Source organism: Pungitius pungitius, chromosome 8 (assembly GCF_949316345.1).
Source record: "Pungitius pungitius chromosome 8, fPunPun2.1, whole genome shotgun sequence".
In the NCBI taxonomy this organism is placed as follows: domain Eukaryota; kingdom Metazoa; phylum Chordata; class Actinopteri; order Perciformes; family Gasterosteidae; genus Pungitius; species Pungitius pungitius.
In genome coordinates this window covers 1,861,607-1,883,448 of record NC_084907.1, presented here as the reverse complement: position 1 = coordinate 1,883,448, position 21,842 = coordinate 1,861,607, and the positions used below count along the sequence as shown (strand labels likewise).

Sequence of the window (21,842 nt, the reverse complement as noted above, 5' to 3'; positions counted from 1 at the left end):
ACCGGCCAGCAGAGCCCCCCCCCCCATGCAATTAGTGACAAATGTGATACGGTGCTGTGAGTCTGCCGTGTGCGTGTTCGCCTGCTTTGTTGCCGCGTGAATGTTGTGGAGCAACGGATCGCACAAGTCACAAAATACAGCTTTTGGTGACGATGCTGATACACGATTCATAAGCCTCGGTTTCTACAAACCCCCATCCATCCCAAAAATCATATCAACCGGTCTGATGTGGACCATTTACCATTTTTTATCTTTAAGAACACAATTTAAATGATTAGGGAATAAAACACTCTATGCATTAAAACAAATCTTGAGCGGCTTAGAGCTAGTGTAAACAGGTCATTGTGTAGCCATTGTTCATCTCTACTATCTACTTGTTTCTGTGAACACATTTGCTTCAAAGAACAAAACGTATTCATCATGTGAACATCCAAAACTAAATGTCAGAGCGGAGCCTCGAGACATCACAACGCGACTGAAAGGACCCTTTTGTGCGTCGCCCATTAGCATCTTTACCAGCTCTGTTTGTCAATGTCAACGCCGACTGGTTGTCAAAAATGGAACTGTTCTCAACACTGTTAAGTGTGAAGTTCTGATGTTCAACCCTAAACTGTGATTAACCCCCCGTGCGGCTCCTCACACCCCTCTGTGCACTGCGAACCGTTCGAACGAAACACACACGTGTGCCTCCGTGTGTGTTTCGTCTCTGCAGGATCGTGTGCGAAATGGCAGCGGCTCCTGAAGGAAGCGCCCCGGGTCCCGTCAAGCTGTGTGTTGGCGAGTGCCGACCAGAACTCCGGGCCCAGTCCTCGCAGCTCTTCTCCTTTGTGGTGAGTCCGCCGCTCAAAAACACACCGGCTTTGTCCGTGTGTGTGTGTCCGTGTGAGTCCCGGCTCGGAATTAGGATGAGCATGTGATTGCAGGTGTAAACATCTATCAAAGCCTCGGCAATCATTAACTGGAGAGGAAGACGGGAAAAAGATTCCAGCGGAGCATCGGGAGCTCATCCTCATTATCAAGTTGTTTCTGACGGTTTGCTCACTGCTTGCATTGTTTCCCTTTTGTGCCGACAGAATGTTTATTGTACTCAAGCCAAGAACATTTGTGTTTGCTTTCTAAGACTGAACTATTAGGAATTATCTTTGCATTATCTTTTTATATTGAATCATTTATATTCCAAAGAGTTTTGTTGTTAGCTTTTGTTAATACCTCTGTTACTATGAAGCAGTGAATTCGTTATTTGATCTACGTTGAATGAATGAGTTGAGGATCCTCCGCAGACCCCTTCGATGCTGGCGCTGACCCCCGGCAGAGGCCCCGAATCTGGGGGCACCAAGGTCACCATCGTCGGGGAGAACCTGGGCGCCGGCAGCGCCGTCAACGTCTACTTTGGTAATCAGACCTGCGAGCTGTACAGGTGAGTGAGGAGACCCCCCCCCCCCCACACAATATCAAAGCCTCCTCTCTAATCACAGCAAGAGATCGCTATTTAAAGAAGCTTCATCAGATACAAGCAAGAGTTTGTGCGTGGCATGAAAAGTCGTATTAATGATTAGTGAGAAGGTGACGGAACCCTCGTTCCTTGTGTATATTTATAGAGATCTATTTAAAAGTTCAAAATGCCTCACATCGTCCTACGGGTCGGCGGGGCGAGTCAAAGACGCCATTAGCTAGAGCTCCTTCTAATTACAGCGTTCCATCCCTAATGTGTCTGTAACGAGCGAGGCGCCGGCCGGCCGGCGATGGATCCCGTCCTCCGGTGGGGGGGGGGGGGGAGGTGATGAATTTAATGTCTCTCTCGCTGCTCCCGGCAGGAGGGCCGCGGCGGAGATCGTGTGCTTCTCCGCGCCGTCCGTGACGGGGGCCGGGCCGGTGGGGGTCGGGCTGAGCGTCGACCGGGCCAAGGTTCCCGGGAGTCTGGCTTTCGAGTACATAGAAGATCCCACGGTGCAGCGCATTGAGCCCCTGTGGAGCATCACCAGGTAAAGCACGCCAGCCAGAGGTGTGGGGGGGGGGGGCTGGATATTGATCTCTAGTTCATATAGTGCACCGTGCACAGAGAAGACATAAGCAAATGTAAATGAGAGTTGAGAAATGCAAGGCCAAGGAAAATAGTCCATCTTCTTTTCGAGAATTATATATTTTCTTATATTGTAATACAAAACAAAACCCAAGTGGCCTCCCCTGGTAGCAGCGCCGAGCATCCTGGGACTTTACAGAGAGACAGGTAAAGAAGTGAGGTGTTGTGGTTACATCGCGGTTATTGTTTGGCTTGTTCGACTCTGAAACCTGAAACAACTCGTGCCAATTTCCCCTGAAATGTTAAACGCGAGCCGGACGACATCTGAACGGGGGGGAAATGAACTTTCAGCTGCAGGCACCTCTCACCTGTGTTCCGACGTGATGGCACTTCATTTGGTTGCGGGTGGGATTACGCCCATGCGGACCCCCCCCAGGGACGGGCTGGCCCTCCCGCCTGGCGACAGGTGGAGCTTTGTGGAGCCTCCGTGGCCCTACAAGCTAGCTCGCCTTTGAAGTGTGAGAAGAGAGGGATTGGCACTCCATCCGGCCCACGACACTCGCCAGTTTTCACCCCATTTTTTTTTCTCCATTACTTTCTCTCTTGTACCCCCCCCCCTCTTCATCTCTCCTTCTGTGCTTTGCAGCTTCCACACTTTGGGCTCCTGAGCTCCCGAGTGCGGAGGTTACACAGAGATGAGAGGCTGTTGTTTATTCTAATCACGTCCGCGGCTAGATGTGTAAACAGGCGCCCCCCCGTATTCACGGCACGCCGGCCCCACGCCGTCCTGGATGAATATGAAGCAGCAGCCAGCTGCTCTGCCGTTTGATCTGGCTCTCCTGCCCAATAACAAAGAGCCAGGCGCCGCGCCGCCTCTACCTCCACGAAAAACCTGCATTAATGCAGCTCCTCTGGAACGCGTGGGAGGGGCGGGGGGGGGGGGGGGGAGTGGGGTGGGGGGGGGTGTGGCGTCACACTGATTAAATCATTGAGCGTAGTCCTCGGTACTAACGATACTAACGCTTGCTCCTCCCCCTTGCAAACAGCGGACACACCACGCTGACGGTGACCGGCACCAACCTGGACGCGGTGCAGGAGCCGCGCATCAGGGTCAAATACGCCGGCCACGAATCCGTCAACGTGAGTGGAACAGCTGACCGACGCGCTGCTCTTCACACAGGTGTCGCTCACTCGGGGCTGAAGGAGATGTCCCGGCGAACTCTAAAACGCAGGCCTATTTTTTTTTTTTTGTTCAACACATTTTTAAGTTCACCAAATGTTCAGGGTACGATGTATTGTTCAGCTACGGAGCTATAAAAGTCCGGGTTCTGAATAGCTGTGGTCCAGGGCCGCGTCTCAAGGAGCTGCCAACGAGTTCTCGCCATTAAACTGGAGGAAAACACGTTGTGATTGATGACTAAAAGGAATAACAGGGAACAAGTCGTACTTCAACCCACAGTCCAACGAGAGCCGGGAACAGTTAGTAAGATGTCAAAGTGAAGATAGCCTACAGGAGACTTCTCTCTGAATGATATTTTAAAAAAGACTGACACAGCTCAATTTTGGGAGGTGATTTATGGGGCAGATTCTGCTGGTCTGAGCTCCTCGGGGTTTTTGCTTCACAGTGATTGATCGTTCTAAAGGTGCTTTTGCCCCGGTGGCATCAGTCCAGGCACCTTTAGCCCTTTATTTCTCCGCTCTGGAAGGGAATTGCCCGAGGACTTGAGACCGCACACCTGCTGAAGGAGGGAACTCAAAATAGATCCGTGTATTCTTGAAAAAAATTGATTCCAAACAATTAACCGCCGAGGAGACGTTGGGAAATGGAATGATGAGTGTGTTTTTTCTCCTTGCAGTTAATGGGAGACATTTTAAAGAGAAAGTTTATTGAAGGCCAACTAAAGATAAGAGACAGTACATATGATATGAAGGAAGTAATGGCTTTGTCTAGACCCATGACTATGCATATTAAAGTATAGTACAGTATCACCATGATATCTTTTTATATATATATATACACAAGTGGGTTAAACTGCCTCGGAGAACTGAAAAGATCTAAATTGCTGCCTAAGCTGGTGAAATGAAGAGTACGTAAGGGATGTGAAGGAAAACCACGATGAGGCCACTGAAAAACCCCGAGCTGATTAAATGGTGCGTTAATGATGCCGGGCCCCAATTTGAGCCAGTCAATTAAAACTGCATGTTTTACAGTGTCACTGGCAGCAAAGAGATCTGAGGGATTAGAGCTGAACTTTGACCCGCTTCAGCTGCCGAGAGAGGGTCATTGGTAGATTTAATGAGGGCAGTCGCTTTAATCGCACATATCTCCAAAACATCACTGGAGTTGCTCAGAAAGTGTTTGGATTTCCAAAAGCGGGTAATTGACTTTCTGTGAAAAGCAACTTTCTGTGAAAACCTTTAGATATACAAACTGAGGCTTAAAAACCGGCCTGAGCCCGGGGGGGATTTAACGTGAATGGCTGATGGGGGGGGGGGGGGGGGAGACATAAAGCACTAATAACTAACAACAGCATTGAAAAGACCTGTTTTAGAAATATGGCATTAAGTGGTTTTTATATAGTAAAAAGTCCCAAAACCCAGAAATGAGTCAGTTCTTATTTCAGTTCCCATTTCAGAAGTTAATGGGTCTTTTGGTTTGGTCCCGGACGTGAGGTTTGTGGTTAACTCAACGTTTAGGGATTTAAACATTTTGTACATACACTAGTGTAAAAAGTATTTTCTGACAGGTGATGGAAGACGGAGGCCGTCGGCGTATTTACGTTCACACACAAGTCGAATTTGATTTAATGGCTCTGGAAGACTTGGAACATCTGGGTGTTAATAAATTATTGAGAATAGTCATTCCACAGCGTGTGGGCATGAAATGAGGCATCTGCTCGGATCCATTAAGCAAATATGGTTTCACATGCAACGAAAGGAAAAATAGAGGGTTTAAAATGTTGTAAACTCTAGATCTTTGCTATGAAACAGACCTGAGAGCAGAATGCCTTTCAAAAAACCCATAAACCACTATTTGTTCTGGCCTGGACCCCGTGCGCCGTGACCGCATCGCTTCCTGCTCCCTCCTGTCCAGGTGTGCAAGGTGCTCAACACGACCACCATCAGCTGCCTCGCCCCCCCCCTGAAGGCCGAGCCCGCGGGCGACCAGGACGCCGTCAAACACGCCGACGAGTTCGGCTTCGTCTTCAACAACGTCCAAGCGCTGCTCACCTACAACACCACCAGCTTCGTGTACTACCCCGACCCGTACCTGGAACCCGTCAGCCTCTCCGGGGTCCTGGAGCAGAAACCCGGGGCTCCGATCATACTCAAAGTACGTCGTCACGTCTCCTTTTTGGGTTCGCCGTTGTTCGTTTTTTTAAAGTGGACCTGTTTGTCTCTCGGGTCCACTCCACCTCTGATTCTTCCCACACTACAGTTAACACACCCCCCCCCACCCCCCTCTCCTACATATAATATTTCCAAACATAAAATACTGGGTTTAGGGTTAATAATCAATGGATGAAATCCACATCATCGGCAAGTGGGCAACGATGCGAGGTGGAAAAAGCCACATTCCCACCCGATGCCTCAGACCAGACCTTCAGTCGGGCTCCCAATGGCCGACGGGATGTTTGATATTTTGGCTCCTCTGACTTGTGTCGCAGGGACGTAACCTCGTGCCCTCGGCCTCCGGCGGAGCCCGGCTCAACTACACGGTGCTGATCGGGGAGACGCCCTGCGCCCTCACCGTGTCCGACACTCAGCTCCTCTGCGAGCCGCCCAACCTCACCGGGCAGCACAAAGTACTGGTCAGTCTGACGCCGTCTTTATATATATTGTCCCTGTGTGTGTGTGTGTGGGTGTGGGTGTGTGTGTGTGTGTCGGATGTGCGTCACTGTGTTTGTGGGTCACCGACAGGCTTTCAGTTACTCGCTGGCGTTCTGTCATTGTCTGTCACTCACGGTCTGGTAGGTTCCCAATTAAAAGCACATTGCTCTCCAGAACTATTGACGGGCGCGCTCGCAAACAAAGAGGCCAAGAGCTGCAGGAAGAAAGCGTCTGGAACACTTTTTTTTTCCAAAGGCGATTGTTGAACAAGGATCCATCGCTGCATTGTATCTGCCAATGTGTTTTGAATTCAGGCCAGCCTTTAAATGTGTCCTTTTTCTTCCTCTCATTCTGCCACCTTGAAGTATTGTGCTGAATATTATTCCTCTTCAGGTGCAAGTAGGAGGACTCCACATCTCTCCCGGAGAGGTCCACATCCGGTCCGACAGCCTGCTCACCCTCCCGGCCATCTTAAGCATCGCGGCCGGCGGAGGGCTGCTCCTCGTCGTCGTCGTCCTGGTGCTGCTGGCCTACAGGCGGAAGTCGCACGAGAACGACCTCACTCTGAAGCGCCTGCAGATGCAGATGGACAATCTGGAGTCCCGGGTAGCTCTGGAGTGCAAGGAGGGTGAGTGAGAAGCGGACCTCGAGCCCGTCTGCAGGGGCTGACGAGACGGTTTCTCTCAGACTCCAAGCGCATCACGCCTCCCGTTTGCCGTTATTTTGGCCTTCTACCAACGCGCACTTCTTCTCCCGCGCAGCCTTTGCGGAGCTGCAGACGGACATCAACGAGTTGACGAGCGACCTGGACCGAGCCGGCATCCCGTACCTGGACTACCGCACTTACGCCATGCGGGTGCTCTTCCCCGGCATGGACGATCACCCCGTGCTCAGAGAGCTGGAGGTGAGAGGCCCCCCCCCTGGAGCAGGGCCGCGGGGGGGGGGGGGGGGGGGGGGGGGGCTTGGATGGAGTTTCTGCCATTCCTCTGACACGGTGACCTTAAGGCTCTAGTGCACTCCAAACGGGATTGATTTTTAGGCTCGTTGCGCGTTGGCTGTCAAACCGCTGTCGAAACCGAGCGCGCTGAGCAAATGTCAGTGTTTGAGGGCTGTTGGTTTAAAGGCGTCCACACCGGCAGGAAGCAGATTTTATTTGGAGGTTTGCTGCCTCACTCGGTAATGAATCGTTTTGATCCATCTTGGTCTCGGACTCCTTCATCTACATCCGATGTGAGGGCAGCATAGTGCAAAGTCGTGCACTAGGCTGGATGTCGAACAAAAGCCATGCAAATGCATCCAATCAAGAAATGCAATACACTCCCATTCAGGCTGCAGATGGCTTTGACTTCTTTGTACCGGTCCTGGGTAGCATTAGTTTTGTTCTAATTTTGCTCTTATCTCTCATCTATTCTATATTAAATTCAAAGAAACCTGGTCTTGAAATGCTCCTCGACGCGGCCAGCCTCGTTCTTATCTCGCTCTCAAGGGTATAATTACGAAGCACTCTACATCTCATCGTGAAGAAACGCTGATGAGGAACCATTTGCCTTTTCATTATTTGTAGAATAACTTCCCAGGTACTTGAGGTCATGATTGGGCCGGTTTTTGTTAATAACGTTGGTTTATTAATCAAGCTCTTATTATGGTCACAATCATTTCAAACAGACCTCTCTCCTAAAGAGCCCATCTGATTGCAATTTAAACATTCAGACTTTTTCACGTGTTCACAGCACGTTCTGTTCGGTAGAACAGGGAGAAATGAACTTCTCCCTGAATTTGGGAACACGTGGATCGTAGGTTCGTGTCACCTCAGTGGCTGTTGCTTTTGATGGCTCACGAGTCCATGATATGGCTTTTCTCATCCTTGAGTGAGCATTGCCTAACATGGCCGTGTGTGTGTGTGTGTGTGTGTGTGTGTGTAGGTGCCGGGGAGCGGGCAGGCGAATGTGGAGAAAGCCTTGAAGCAGTTCGCTCAGCTGCTGAACAACAAGGTCTTCCTGCTGACGTTCATCCGCACGCTGGAGCTGCAGCGCTCCTTCTCCATGCGCGACCGCGGCTACGTGGCCTCGCTCATCATGACGGCTCTGCAGGGGCGGCTGGAGTACGCCACGGACATCCTCAAACACCTGCTCTCCGACCTCATAGCGCGCAACCTGGAGAGCAAGAACCACCCCAAGCTACTGCTCCGCAGGTAAACCCCCCCCCCCGCGTTTGTCTATTGAAGGGTCCTTACAGGATGGGAGGAATGGAGATGACAAAGTGTAAGATGTATCCACCTGCTCCAGAGGAAAATAGGTCAGCTTTCCACCTCTACTCTAAATGTGCTCATCCGTTATTTAACAAGGGCGACTCGTAACTCACATGGAGGATACGCAACATCCCACCAAACTGCTGAAACTCCAGTCACCATAACAACAACCATCTTGGTTCCCTTTAATTGCTTTAATCCATTTAACAATGAATCAAAACAGACCGTACATGATTTTTTTTTTGATAATATCATTTCCTTCTACACATCAACTGAAATTGTCGCACCTTTTTTTTTAAGGAGGAGTTTGTAAAGTACACATAGAACACTTGTGGTAAATTCCGAGAACCCAATTTGCGTCCCCTGTTCCGACCCCCCCTGAGGACCGCGGGCCTTTTCTTTCTCAAACCTTGACCGGTTCTGATCAGCGCTGCTCATGTGTTCTTGGCAAAGACGACTCCTTTGTGCATTGTTCTTTCACTGGAGTCGGACGAGTAATTAGGCCCGGGGCGGGGGGGAGCCCACCTCTGTTGAGCTCAGTTTTGTGCAGCGGCGTGAAGCAGCAGCTGAGAACCACGGCTGAGGGACGGGGGGGGGGGGGGGAGGTGAACGTGGGAGAGAGCGGGAGGGAGAGAACCTAATGGGGGGGAGAGTGAGTGCAGTCGTTGTCAGTCCGACTTATCTTCTGCGTGCCACTCATGAAACATTCAACTGCGGCTCACGTCTCCCCCCCCCACCTCCCCCCTCCTTCCCTCCTCGTCACCTCTCCTGTCCTCCCTTCTCTCGACTCGCTCCCTCCTTCCTCCACCTCTGCTTATCTGCCGATTGTTTTCCCAGCCCTGAGACTGGCCTACTGAATCTTTCATGAGGGTTTTTGGAGGGTTTTTTCTCCCTTTTGAAAGCGGTCTCTCTCAATCCGAAGCGCACTCATTAAATATAAGGAGGAGTTTGCATCGGGGGCTGGTACAACGAGAGCTTGTTAGACCAAACACGTGCAGTTTAACGGGATGACGTCAACAGTCGAGTCAATACAGGTTGCAGGGTCGAAACCCAGGTGAGGGCCGGAGAGACGGCAGGTGAGGGGGGGGGGGGACGGGGGGCCGGCGCCCACGAAACCGAGAGGCTTTCGGATCATATTCGGATTACACGGAGCTTATGTGCCGACGCAGCGGCCCGCCGCAGGATTTAAAAAGACTCCCGGCTGGGGGGGGGGGGGGGAATGGTGAGATCTCCGCCCGCGTGGACCCCCCCCCTGCTGAGTGCAGACGCGGTACTCAAAGCGCACAATCCGAGTTACGTCTGCACAAACTATGCCGTGACCCAAATACGCGGGCCCAGGCAGCACTTTACCGGCCGCGCATCAGAGTGAGCGTCATCCGAGGACGCCGTTTGTCCCTGAACGCTCTGTATTTTGGGGGGGGGGGGGGGGGGGGGGGGGATGTGCCACGTTGTCTTCTTGAATTGCAAAAGAATAACCAGAGCGCTAACAAACGAGCGCTGTTTCCTCCTTGTCTTGCAGAACGGAGTCGGTGGCGGAGAAGATGCTGACAAATTGGTTCGCCTTCTTGCTGCACAAATTTCTCAAGGTACAAACGGGAGTCGCTCTCTCGCCTTTATCGCTGCAGGTGTCAAAGTGACGTACGGTGACAATGCTCCTCGAGGTTGTCAGCATTGATTTAGACATTGACTGCTGCGTGTGTTGTCATTTTAACCGGCCGTTGCAGTGATTGATGGTCAAATGGACCTCTGGCTTCTCGATGGTGAAAAGCTCCGTTTTTATGAAGTATTGAAGTGTCTCGCTCTACTTACTCTGATGAACACAGATCGCTCTTCCCCCCGCTTCCACTGTTCTCATTTTCCCGTCTCCCACCTTTCCCTCTTAATCCCCGGGCTCCCTTCCAAAACAAAAAGGAGTGTGCTGGCGAGCCCCTCTTCATGCTGTTCTGTGCCATCAAACAGCAAATGGAGAAGGGACCCATAGACTCCATTACCGGGGAGGCGCGCTACTCCCTCAGCGAGGACAAGCTCATCCGACAGCAGATCGAGTACAAGACGCTGGTGAGTCATCAAGAAGTAAAGAGTAAAAAACACTCCGTCCGCAGCGTGGTTTTTTTTTTTTATCCATTTCCACTCGTCTCTTGGCAGAGAGTCTCGACGGATCCATTTCAATCAAAGCCACATGTCCACCTCGTCAGGCTGAAGGAGATATTGACAGAAGTTTCTTTTGAGAGAATGAGGCCTATTGGCTTCAAGCCCTTCATCTTCTTATCTGCATGAACAGCAGCACGGCATTCTGGGTCCTCGAGTCCTCACTCGGCGAAGGAGAAGGGACAGCTGTGTTTCTTCCCCGAAGCTTCAAAGGGAAAACACTGACCCAAAAATGTAGATTTAACTGATAACATCACTTAAGGAATCCACAAAGTAGTGACTGGTGTGTGTGTGTGTGTGGCTCATGCTCCTCCACCTCCACGCCACAATAAGTTCCCCCTCAGGCCTTTGGCTCAGAAGCAGAGGCAGCCAGCGACAGGATGACACCTCTCTGATATCCATGTTCGGGGGTGGGGGGGGTGTCTCATTACTTCTTTAATGCCCCCGCTGGAGCCGCGCCGGCCACATCCCGGGGAGGTGTGCGAAATTACATTGGTGGCCCGAGATCCTCTCCGCCGGGGGCGAAGGGGAGCCGCGCTCTCTCGTGTCTCTGACCCCCGACCCTCCTCCTCTCCCTGCGTCCCCAGACGCTGAGCTGCGTGAACCCGGACAACGAGAACAGCCCAGAGATCCCCGTCAAGGTGCTCAACTGCGACACCATCACCCAGGTGAAGGAGAAGATCCTGGACGCCGTGTACAAGAACATGCCCTGCTCACAGCGGCCACGCGCCGCAGACATGGACCTCGGTGAGGCTGCTTTCACGTGATGCGTTGGAATGATGACAGTGTGGAGGGGGGGGGGGGCGGCGGGGGGACTTATCGCAGATGTTTCACGTCAGACGCTTTGACATCACACCCTACACCCCAAAAAAGGTTAAATCTCACTGACAGCTTAACGCCCTCAACGCGTCGTCCAATCCCCGACGACCGGGACCGCGTCCAGCTCACGCGCACCCTCAGAGGGAGTAGAGGTAAGGCACCTCGGAGGTAGCGGCGGATCCGGCTTTGGGTCCGTAGCGAGGAGCGTTAGGGGTTTGTTGCCCTGAGTTAAAAAGGTCCTCGAAGGCGCTGCGTCGCTCTCGTCTCGTCTGCAGGGCCCCGCCGTTCGGTGACCTTGAACTTTGGGATTCAAACAGAGAGTGTAACGCGTTCCTCACTGACTGAGCTTCTTCCTTGCAGAGTGGCGGCAGGGCAGGACGGCCCGCGTGGTCCTGCAGGACGAGGACATCACCACCAAGATAGAGGGCGACTGGAAGAGGCTCAACACGCTCGTGCACTACCAGGTCGGCCCAGACTATCGGTGCTAGATCTGCATCCAGCCTGAGAGTTCATTCGTAGGGTAGAAGCGCCCCGCGATCCTTCGTCGGTCAAATCTATTGTCGTGAACAGGAAGAAGGTGGGGGGGGGGGGGGGGGGGGGGGAAATAAAAAGAAAAGGAAATCTGCGTTTTCTGTGCTAAAAGCGCGTTTTGACAAAAGACCCGCGTTCTCCGCTCTTATCTGTCAAGGAGATAAACAAGTCGAGTCTCTCATGGTGAATCCCTCTTGCCAGGTGTGGGGATGTTTGTTCCGTCGCTAAGCTGGATTTGCATTTGCCACATTTGTCGCGGCGGCGTTCGCGCTGCAGACGACCTCGCCGGCCGAATCGTACGAGACCTGCGTGGCACCGCCGCGGAGCCTCTTCTCGGACTCTCTCGCTTAAAATGCCTTCCACTTTGCATTTGTTCCACTTTGCATTTGATCCACTTTGCATTTGATCCACTGCACATTACAATCGACGCACATCAAATGTTAGAAATAATAAAGGAAGAAATATTTTCATGAAGTATTTGTCGAGCTCAGTTTTGATTCCTTCCACCTTGACTGCATTTGAACTTTACCCAAGTGAATCACGCTGCTGCAAGGAGGATTATATTTTATATAATGGATGAATCCTCCTGCTCCAGTTTTAGTTTTAGTTTGAAGGTTGATGTTTAGACCTTGAAGTCAGAGCAAGGCATCGATATAAAGTAGATATGGATCGTTTTGCTCTGAAAGTTAAAGCTGTTATTGATCACATATTCCTACCCAGCAGATGATGAGGGACGATTCCTCGCTTGAACTAAAGTCCGATCCTTTAGGAGTTCATTATGAGTCCAATGACTTAACTGCCCTTCGAAGGGTCCAGAAAAAGCTGTGAATCATCCTTTAAAATCCTACACAAAACACAAAACGCCTTCACAAATTCCAGCCGTGATTGCTTTTGACCCCCAGGTGCAAACCAGCAGCCCATAATACTAACGACAGGGCGGCGGTTCCTCTGTCTGTCAGGTGTCGGAGCGCAGCGTCGTGGCCTTGGTGCCCAAACAGATGTCCTCCTTCAACATCCCCTGCTCTGCCAGCTTCCCCCGCAGCATCAGCAGATACGGTCGGTACCGTCTCACACACACACACACACACACACTTAGCATGCATCCAGCTCACTGCGCTGTGTTGCATCATCTGGTGCCGTCACTCGTCCGTCTGCTGAGCAGCACGCGAGGAGACGCTGAGAAACGGCCCGTTAAACAAAGAGATGCAATCTGAGGTCGGAGGTCTTATCACTTGAGGCTTGTGTTTGCCGCTCGACGGGAATGGGATTCGAATGAGATCTCTTCAGATGTGTGCAAACCCCGCGCTGATCTTTCATATTAGATTACAGGGGATTCAAACATTTAGAAAACTAAAATACACAACACAGCAAACCGGATCACAAAGAGAGAGGACCAGAGTCGAGAGGAGTGGATGCACGTCTGTGTCATTACTATGACAACCGTCAGCAAGTGATTATACAGTCTGAGCACACACAGCCAACCTGCTCACTCAGATCACAGAGAGACAGGTGGGACTTTACCTCCGCTGTCTGACTGACTGACTCATCAAAAGAGAGGCGTTGCATTTACACGCGCACGCCCCTTTTTTTTTCTTTTTTCTTTTTTGGTAACCCGTCACATGACATTCGACCGACCCAGGCGTGGACGTTTCCTTCCGCTCCACGCCCACCAGCCCGGACAGCCCCCACTCCCGCGTGCCCATGCTGACCCCGGACATGGAGAGCGGGGTCAAAGTCTGGCACTTGGTCAAGAACCACGACCACGGGGACCAGAAGGAGGGCGAGCGCGGCAGCAAGATGGTGTCCGAGATCTACCTGACCAGGCTGCTGGCCACCAAGGTGCTAAAAATGGGTCGTCGTCGTCATCATTCAAAGTTTTTTTTTGTCGATTTAGGACACCCCCTGTTGAGCCCTGGTCTCTGTGCTCCCTGCAGGGAACGCTGCAGAAGTTTGTGGACGACCTGTTCGAGACGCTGTTCAGCACCGTGTGCCGCGGCACCGCCCTGCCGCTGGCCATCAAGTACATGTTTGACTTCCTGGACGAGCAGGCCGACCGCCACGGCATCCACGACACCGACGTCCGTCACACCTGGAAGAGCAACTGGTATCTTCTTCTCTTATATTCGAAAATATTCGTAGTCCTCGTTCTCATGGGACAACGAGTAGCCGTTTAAAGCTCATCATTTCGACTCCATCTTCATTCGTTCTCATAACTAAAGTCAACTTTAAAAGTCATTACGAGATCAGTGGGGAGTAAAAATGAAGAAGAAAAAAAAAAAAAGAACACCTTGCCTACTTGAAGAAATGAAAATATGTAAATCCTTCTGTCCCTCTGCTCCTCCTGCAGCCTGCCCCTGCGCTTCTGGGTGAACGTGATCAAGAATCCGCAGTTTGTGTTCGACATCCACAAGAGCAGCATCACAGACGCCTGTCTGTCCGTGGTGGCTCAGACCTTCATGGACTCCTGCTCGACGTCGGAGCACCGCCTGGGCAAAGACTCGCCCTCCACCAAGCTGCTGTATGCCAAGGACATCCCGCATTACAAGAGCTGGGTGGAAAGGTGCGTGCGTGTGTGTGTGTGTGTGTGTGTGTGTGTGTGTGTGTGTGTGTGTGTGTGTGTGTGTGTGTGACGACGCTTCTTCACAGGGACCAATCAGGGGTTTTAGGAGAAGGTTTGAATTGACGTTTGTGTTATTAAAAGATTAGGTTTGGTGTATTTAAAGGTTATTAAAGGGGGGTTTTTTTATTGGATATAGATGAAACAGTCTCGAATGCAGGGACGAATTAGGAGCGCTTGGTTTGGTGCAACTGACCTCCCTGCCAGGCATTCACGGCAGAATCCTCTCGCGTAAATGGGATGGCATGAATTTTTAAATGCGAATTGTGGCACAATTAATCATGCAGCTCTAAAAGGGTCGGAGGAAACCAAATGAATAATCAAGTGACAATTTATCAGAAACTGCGAGCTGGTATGGTCTGAAGTCACGTGACAAGAGACTGAGCGCACTTTGAGTGGCGCCTTTCCTCATTTCACCTCAACGCCTCTGACTCACGGCCTCCTTTAACGGAGGAAGTTTTATGAATCCAGGTGAGGGGGGGGGGAATCGACCGTGCACTGACAGAGAGTGTGTGTGTGTGTGTGTGTGTGTGTGTCTCCTCTCAGGTACTACGCTGACATCAACCGCCTGCCTGCCATCAGCGATCAGGACATGAATGCCTATCTGGCTGAACAGGCCCGCCTTCACTCCAGTGAGTTCAACATGCTCAGTGCCCTCCACGAGATCTACGCCTACGTCAGCAAGTACAGCCCAGAGGTGAGGCCCGCTCGCCAAGAGGTCCGCCCGCCTGAAGCCGCCTCGGCCTTTTCTTTGCATGTCAAAGCGCCTTTTTTTTTTTTTTCTTCTACATATTAACAAAAGGACAGAATGACTGCGTGTAGGAGGTATTGGACTTAAATTAATAACGTGGGACATGAACAGAACTCTTTGTGTTGGGTGGACACGTGATTGCGGCGTAGCGGCGTAGCGAGGTCACCGCGTGTCAGTGGTCTGCTTTCCCCCCCCGGAGGCCAAAAACAGGAATGGATTATTGTGTATGAAGCGTAACTGATCAGCAGCGATCCAGCGTCAAGGACGATTGCTGCTGCGCCTACGCCCTTAAAGAACGACGTCACCGGCTTTACAGCCTGAAAAAGCACATTGTCAATTAATATGATGACTGGTTTTCGCCTAATAAAATGTCAGTAAAGATAAGTGTATTAAAAAAAAAAATCAAGATTAAAGCAATGCGCCAGTTGAAATACAGAAATGTAACTCTGCAGGGGACATGTCACGGAAAACTGACAGATTAGCAGAGCGTTTAATGAAAATAATGCCCCCACATCAAAGTGTCTCCACTCACGTCTCGAGAACCACCTTTACGAAGGTACACTATGTTTTTAACGCAAGCCAATCACAGCAGACTGTTTCACGTGGGAGTCACACACCCTTTAATGCAAACACGTTCTAGTAGGAAGAGATATAGATATATTATATTATATTATAATACCAGAACAAGCTGTTCATGTTGCAGATCCGTATATGGGAAGATTTGTACGATTTCCTATGGCTGATCAACAATAAGCCAAGTGTCCTGCGTTTCACACTTTGTGCCCTGTGTGTGTGTGTGTGTGTGTGTGTGTGTGTGTGTGTGTGTGTTTTTCAGATCATCGAGGCACTGGAGCAGGATGAACAGGCCCAGAAGCAGAAGTTGGCGTATAAAATGGAGCAGATCATCTCAGCCATGTCGATAGAGAGCTGAAGCGCACAGACACTGCATACATACATCACACACACACACACACACACACGCACATACATCACACACACACACACACACACACACACACACACACACACACACACACACATGCACATACATGCACACACACACATGCACACACGCAGCAGATGTGCTATGAACCCACCGGCGATGCGCGTGGCACTCAAACATCCACGTGAACGCACACATTATGCACGCACGCACACACAGACACAGACACAGACACACACACACACACACACACAGCTGTACACAGACAGCAGACTCAACGGACCTACTGTATAAACAAACTGACAATTCGTACTCAAAGAGATTTGCACACATGCATAAACACACGCATACTAATGTACATACACAAACCACACAAACCACAGCCCACGGATCGTCTCGCAGCGCCGCCCCAACACACAGAGAGAGAGAGAGAACCAGAGAGGATTCTGGGCCGTGGTCGGTTCGTCTTTGCAGTCGGTGGCGAGCTCAGAGCGCGTCGGCCCCAACGCCTCCGAGTGAGATATAAAAAAAAAAAAGAAAAGACAGGAGCCAATTCACGGGGACGAGACGAGACTTTTTATATGTCAGAGAGGAAGGAAGCGTACATATCAGAGCGGAGGAGCCTAAAAAGACTTTTATCCTCCCCTACAAGGCTGTTCTTTGTTTAATGGCGTTTCTCTGAACTCCATCGCTCCACGCGATTGAATAAACGTTCAGAATTAAAACTTGCAGAGATTTATTTCCAGAAACCAAACCCGGCTTTTTGTGCCAAATTTAATGTACCACGTTCATTCAATAGTAGACGCTCCTGCAGAGGCCATTAATAATGTGTGCCATTGTACGGAAAAGATTCCCATTTAAGATAGGACATTTTGTACAGTGATGATCTATAGAGTGCCCAATTCAGACATTCAAAAAGATAAGTGGAGACCAAATGGAAGCAGAAAGCCTGATTAATGGCGCTATAAGTGTGACCGTGGATCAGATTAGGCAGATTTACCCCCCCCTCCCCAACCCCCCCCAGCCCCCTCTCATCGGTCATTGTTGTCATCTGGCGCCATACTTGAAATGCACGAGATGTTAAGAACACCTGCTGCTGCAGCGAGGTTTAAGACGGACGGAGGCTGTGACGCCTCGGTGACGGCGTGCAGGCCGGAGGTCGGTGCTCCTGATGTTTGGTCCACAGAGCAGATGATGATGATGATGATGATTAATCGCCGCTCTGCCTCCGGACCGTTTCCATCGTTCAGCGTACAAGTCACACGTTTTGCATTCAAAATGTACATTTTTGCTGCTGTGTTTAAAGAGTGCCATGTTCTACACTTTCAGATGATCATCACGGGGGGGGGGGGAATTCAGATTCAGGGTTTTTAAGTGTCGATCGTTGTTGTGTTTTTTCGAGTCTCAAAGACGACGCTCCAGTATCAGTGGGGTTAATGTTCTTCCCACGGGACCTTTATTCATGCTAAGCTAGAATAGCAAGATATAAATAATAAATACATTTCCTGTTAAATGTTGAAATATGACAGAGAACTCGTCTGTTTCCGTGTGTGGTTTGATAATTTATAAATGTGTTGTGCAATAAACTGTCAGACATTTAAGCTGTAATGTTTTTTAAACTATATATTATTGTATAAATATTGTACATAAAAAACATTCCTATTTTGCAAGCAAAAGATTCACTTTGTACTGTTGTTATACATTAAATGCGCAGCTGATGAAAATTAAATCCGGCTGGTTTCTTTTGTGATGATTTCATAACTAAAGATTAATATATATGTAAAGTGCATTTTGAGTTTGAGTTTTCACCAATAACACTATCAAGACGCTGAAATAAGCATAAATACACACTGTGCTTGGGTACTTTTCTCCCCTGTGAAGATAACATCACAGTCAGAAGCACATTTTCTCAGCACCGTTCTGACTTGTTTTATTCTAGTCGTGCCCACCAGCTCGCTACTGCCCCCTAGTGGCGGACACGAGACACTCCGGGGGACATTAGGTAGGATTAAAATGTTACACAAAGCGCTTTCCAACACAATAACCCCAGGAAACACAGAGACTAAAAACAAACACATTCAACTAGGTACGTTTGTTTCTTCCCTATCCTTTTGAAAGGGCAATGACGGTCTATCTAATGACGGTCTATCTAATGACTGTCTATCTAATGACTGTCTATCTAATGACTGTCTATCAAATGACTGTCTATTGCAATCATGCGGCGGATATTTGAGGTTTGCAAAAGCAACAAACATACAGCTCGTTCGGGGGACGGAAGCACAATTGATATCAAAGCAGTGTTGAGCTTGTAAAACAACAAAGATATATCCTGAAGAGCATTAGCTTCCTTCTGAATCATCCAAAAAAAAATAATAACCCGGTGTAATCAGGCCGCCCCTCGGAGTGGAGAAGAGCTGTCGGCTCTCGCCGTGACAGTATCTGGTCTCCTCAGCACTCGCCATACGGGGCCACGATTCATTATTCATGTTCAACCCTCCGGGGAGAGGGGGGGGGGGCGGGTCGGGTGTGAACTTCTTGAGCATCCAGGCATCCTGACCCATACCTGTCGGGTCCAGGCGGGGTAGTCATCAGTGCGCCTGCCAGACTATAAACCCTCATCTTTCCTCCCTTTGCTCGTCAGATTGCCTGCACTCAGCTGCACCATTTCCCCCCTTCACTTACAAAACACACACACACACACACACACACACACACACACACACACACACACAGGATCGTTACGACCTCTTCCACTGACAGCGGAGCGAGCCACAGGATGTCTTCTTGACAGACGGCATCAAACGGGTTTATGGAGCTGCTGCAGCCATTAGAAAACCCAGCGTTTCTCCGTCGGCCGCTGGGAGTCGTCACGACGTCTCCATCGCGCTTTGGCCCCTGATCGATGACACGGCATCATGTCGGCAGGGGGGGGCGAACAGCCCGACACTCGGTTTCTGTGAAACGGAACAGATCGCCGGCTTCTCCTGCTGCCCAGAACATCTGATTCGGGGGGAAATGGACCGAACAAGCTCACGGACTGCGGGTCTTGAAGAATAATTCAAGCTGTGTCTGTAACTGTGGAGTGAATGCTCAAAGGAAGTAAGGCCTCAAACCAGTGCGATGCACCTCAGGTGTCCTGAGTGCTCCAGTGAATCTGTGTCCATGGATGGAAGACAGGGCTGGACCCAATAACAGGAACACTTACACAATGAAATTTTGCTCAAAAAAGACAATTTATTGAGAATGTACATAATTCTGTTGTTTTATTTTTGTTTGGATATTAGTCTAAATCTAAAAAAACTTTTAAGACAGGCCTATCAATTAATAACTTCTTAGTTTGAATAACACATATTCTGTTAATTAATTAAAAACAACATAATAACATCATTCATTAATTGTGACTAATGAATTTCAAAGTGTGCAATTACATTTTTAATCTATTGACAGCGCTAATATTACTATATATATATATATATAGAAAATAATATTGATCCAGAAAATAATTCATTCAGCAACATTAATATCAGCTGCAAGTATTGCACTGAAAATCAATACAATGCAATGATCAGAGAAATAAATAAGGCATCCATTATTCACTTCAACACCAGAAGTCTGTATGCCAACTTCCATCAAATGAAGGAATATCTTGGCCAGTTCAATACTCCATTTAATATAATAGCTATATCAGAAACGTGGATCAATGATGAGAAAGGAGTAGATTTTGAGCTAAAAGGATACGAATTTAACTACATCAACAGAAAGAACAAAAGCGGAGGGGGAGTGGCAATATATGTAGATAACAGGTTGGAATATAAAATGAATGAAAAGAAAAATACATTATACAGACAATCTTCAAGAGGCGCTGCAGGTGCAGCGGGCCAAAAACCACCAGTTGGAAGCAGAACACAATCTGCAGAAGGTCGAGACAGAGGCTCTGGCTGCTCTACAGAAGAGCCAAGAGGAGACCCACCAAAAGGTGGTCTCTACTAGTGATTTCACGGAGTCCTGCCTGATCGCAAAGATCCGACAGATGGAGGATACCATCGCCAAAGGAGATCAGACCCTCATCACCAGGATCCAAGATTTAGAGGATGACCAAACTCTCCTTGAGAACATCTGCCTCGACTTAAAATAAATAAAAAAATAGAAGAGAGGCATTTTTGGGAGACGGATGCGAGACCGTCAGACGGAGATGGACGAAGTGAGGCGCAAGATATCAAAGAAATAGAGAGAAGGGAAGAAAAAGGAGACCATCCAGAGCTCATTTATCTATACTTAACATTTCTTTTCTGTACTTTAAGCATAATATATTTGCTTCAACTTTCAACTTCTATATAAAAGAGACGTCAGTGTGACGTCATCTCAAGGTGACAGCTGGGGGCGGGACTTCCCCTGTGTCTTAAAACGGCTCTGCTCTACTAACACAGAGAGAGACATGTAAACCACACTGAGTGTTTGGTAGAATCTTGTGTCTCTCAAAATCACATTCTTTTTTGGATACCCCATAGTTTTGCTCCAGGGGACATTTATCTGAGGTGTGGATTCTGTGTGTAATCGCTGCCTCTCTCTGCCCCTCTGAGCTCGTTAGTGACTGCAGGGGCTCCGTTGTCACGGTTACTCACAGACGCGCTGTGCTCAGCCTGTGACTCACAGCCGATCTGTATTAGATGATTAGTGCAGTCTGACAGGACCTGAAGGTATTCAGGTCTTACAGAGGACATTTCACCCCCCAATTCTTCCTGTAATGTTTGATGAGGCCCATCAATTAATAACTTCTTAGTTTGAATAACAAACATTCCGTCTCCCAACCGCCCCCCCCTCAACCAATTCCCTTATTTCAAAATAAAAGCCTCAATGATTTTCTGTACCTTAACCTTGAAGCAAAGAATGAAGCGGTTTTGTTCAAATACGTATTGCTCTTTCAAATACTCGTACAACTAGTAGTACTTCTACAACTGATACCTCTTGTACCATTACTTATACTCTTACTACTAGTATTTCAAATGCTTTTAATACTAAAAAGACTACTTACTACTACTAATTCATTTCAGCATTTCTCATTTCTGTACTTTAAACAACTTTTCTGTTCCACAGTATGGATTCACAGCCGTTCTTCATGTGCAGAGGTTCCTCTCAGCGTCTATCAGGGGATACAGACACAAAATGTGTCAGAATTGTTTTCCCCTTCCATGACGTTCACTCACAGTACACAATCAGGGCTCCAATCCCTTCAGCGCCGCTGGAACCCATCCTCAAGCTCTGTTCAGTGTCCTGCTGCTTTAATTAAATGCAGTCTGCAATATCAGAGTGCACACAATCAAACAGGCACCGAAGGTTTGCTCTTGCTGAGGACAAAAGACAGACGTCCAAACCGGGAAAAATATATTTAAAAAAAAACCCTGATGACAATGAATTGCAGATCACGACTGCATCAGTAACAACTTAATGGATTTATTGGATGAGGTAATCCGTGACAGCCTTTTATTACCTCAATTTCCTTTAGTAATTTCTCATTTGTCCACTTTTTGTCGCAGACAGCTGTATCCTCCAAAACATTCAGTGTGCAGCAATAAAAGAACGTCCCATGGACAGCATTCCAGTCCAATGGCACCATCTTGTGGCCAAAGTGATCATCACATGTGTGTGTGTGTCCGAAAGGAGGTGACGGAGACAGAGAGACACAAACAGAGGCGTGTAACGAGAGAGACAAGGACAGAGACACAGACAGAGAGAGAATCATGTGAGAGACTGAGAAAATGTAATGCAGGAAGAGGTCAAAGGGCACGAGTCAATGACAAAAAGTGTCTGTTTCAGCGCTGCTGCCTGAGGGTGTGTGTGTGTGTGTGTGTGTGTGTGTGTGTGTGTGTGCGTGTGTGTGGGACATCTGCAGACCCATACGGTGGTCCTGCAGGTCACGACACGGACACAGAGAGA

At 49.2% G+C, this 21,842-nt stretch overlaps 1 protein-coding gene across 1 annotated transcript in view; it reads left to right on the top strand.

Annotated features, from left to right (window-relative positions):
- LOC119229659 (plexin-A2-like) overlaps positions 1 to 17,637 on the top strand; it is a 38,946-nt gene extending 21,309 nt beyond the window's left edge. The window contains exons 13-31 of the mRNA XM_062563889.1: positions 713 to 830; positions 1,281 to 1,417; positions 1,815 to 1,982; positions 3,067 to 3,160; positions 5,115 to 5,354; positions 5,689 to 5,832; positions 6,245 to 6,479; positions 6,613 to 6,755; positions 7,774 to 8,042; positions 9,619 to 9,685; positions 10,011 to 10,157; positions 10,835 to 10,994; positions 11,427 to 11,530; positions 12,557 to 12,653; positions 13,237 to 13,436; positions 13,532 to 13,701; positions 13,945 to 14,157; positions 14,761 to 14,911; positions 15,801 to 17,637. Of these exons, the coding sequence (XP_062419873.1) occupies positions 713 to 830; positions 1,281 to 1,417; positions 1,815 to 1,982; positions 3,067 to 3,160; positions 5,115 to 5,354; positions 5,689 to 5,832; positions 6,245 to 6,479; positions 6,613 to 6,755; positions 7,774 to 8,042; positions 9,619 to 9,685; positions 10,011 to 10,157; positions 10,835 to 10,994; positions 11,427 to 11,530; positions 12,557 to 12,653; positions 13,237 to 13,436; positions 13,532 to 13,701; positions 13,945 to 14,157; positions 14,761 to 14,911; positions 15,801 to 15,896 (2,953 nt within the window). The 3' untranslated portion in view covers positions 15,897 to 17,637. The remainder of the gene's footprint in view (positions 1 to 712; positions 831 to 1,280; positions 1,418 to 1,814; positions 1,983 to 3,066; positions 3,161 to 5,114; positions 5,355 to 5,688; positions 5,833 to 6,244; positions 6,480 to 6,612; positions 6,756 to 7,773; positions 8,043 to 9,618; positions 9,686 to 10,010; positions 10,158 to 10,834; positions 10,995 to 11,426; positions 11,531 to 12,556; positions 12,654 to 13,236; positions 13,437 to 13,531; positions 13,702 to 13,944; positions 14,158 to 14,760; positions 14,912 to 15,800) is intronic.
- Positions 17,638 to 21,842: the final 4,205 nt, after the last annotated feature.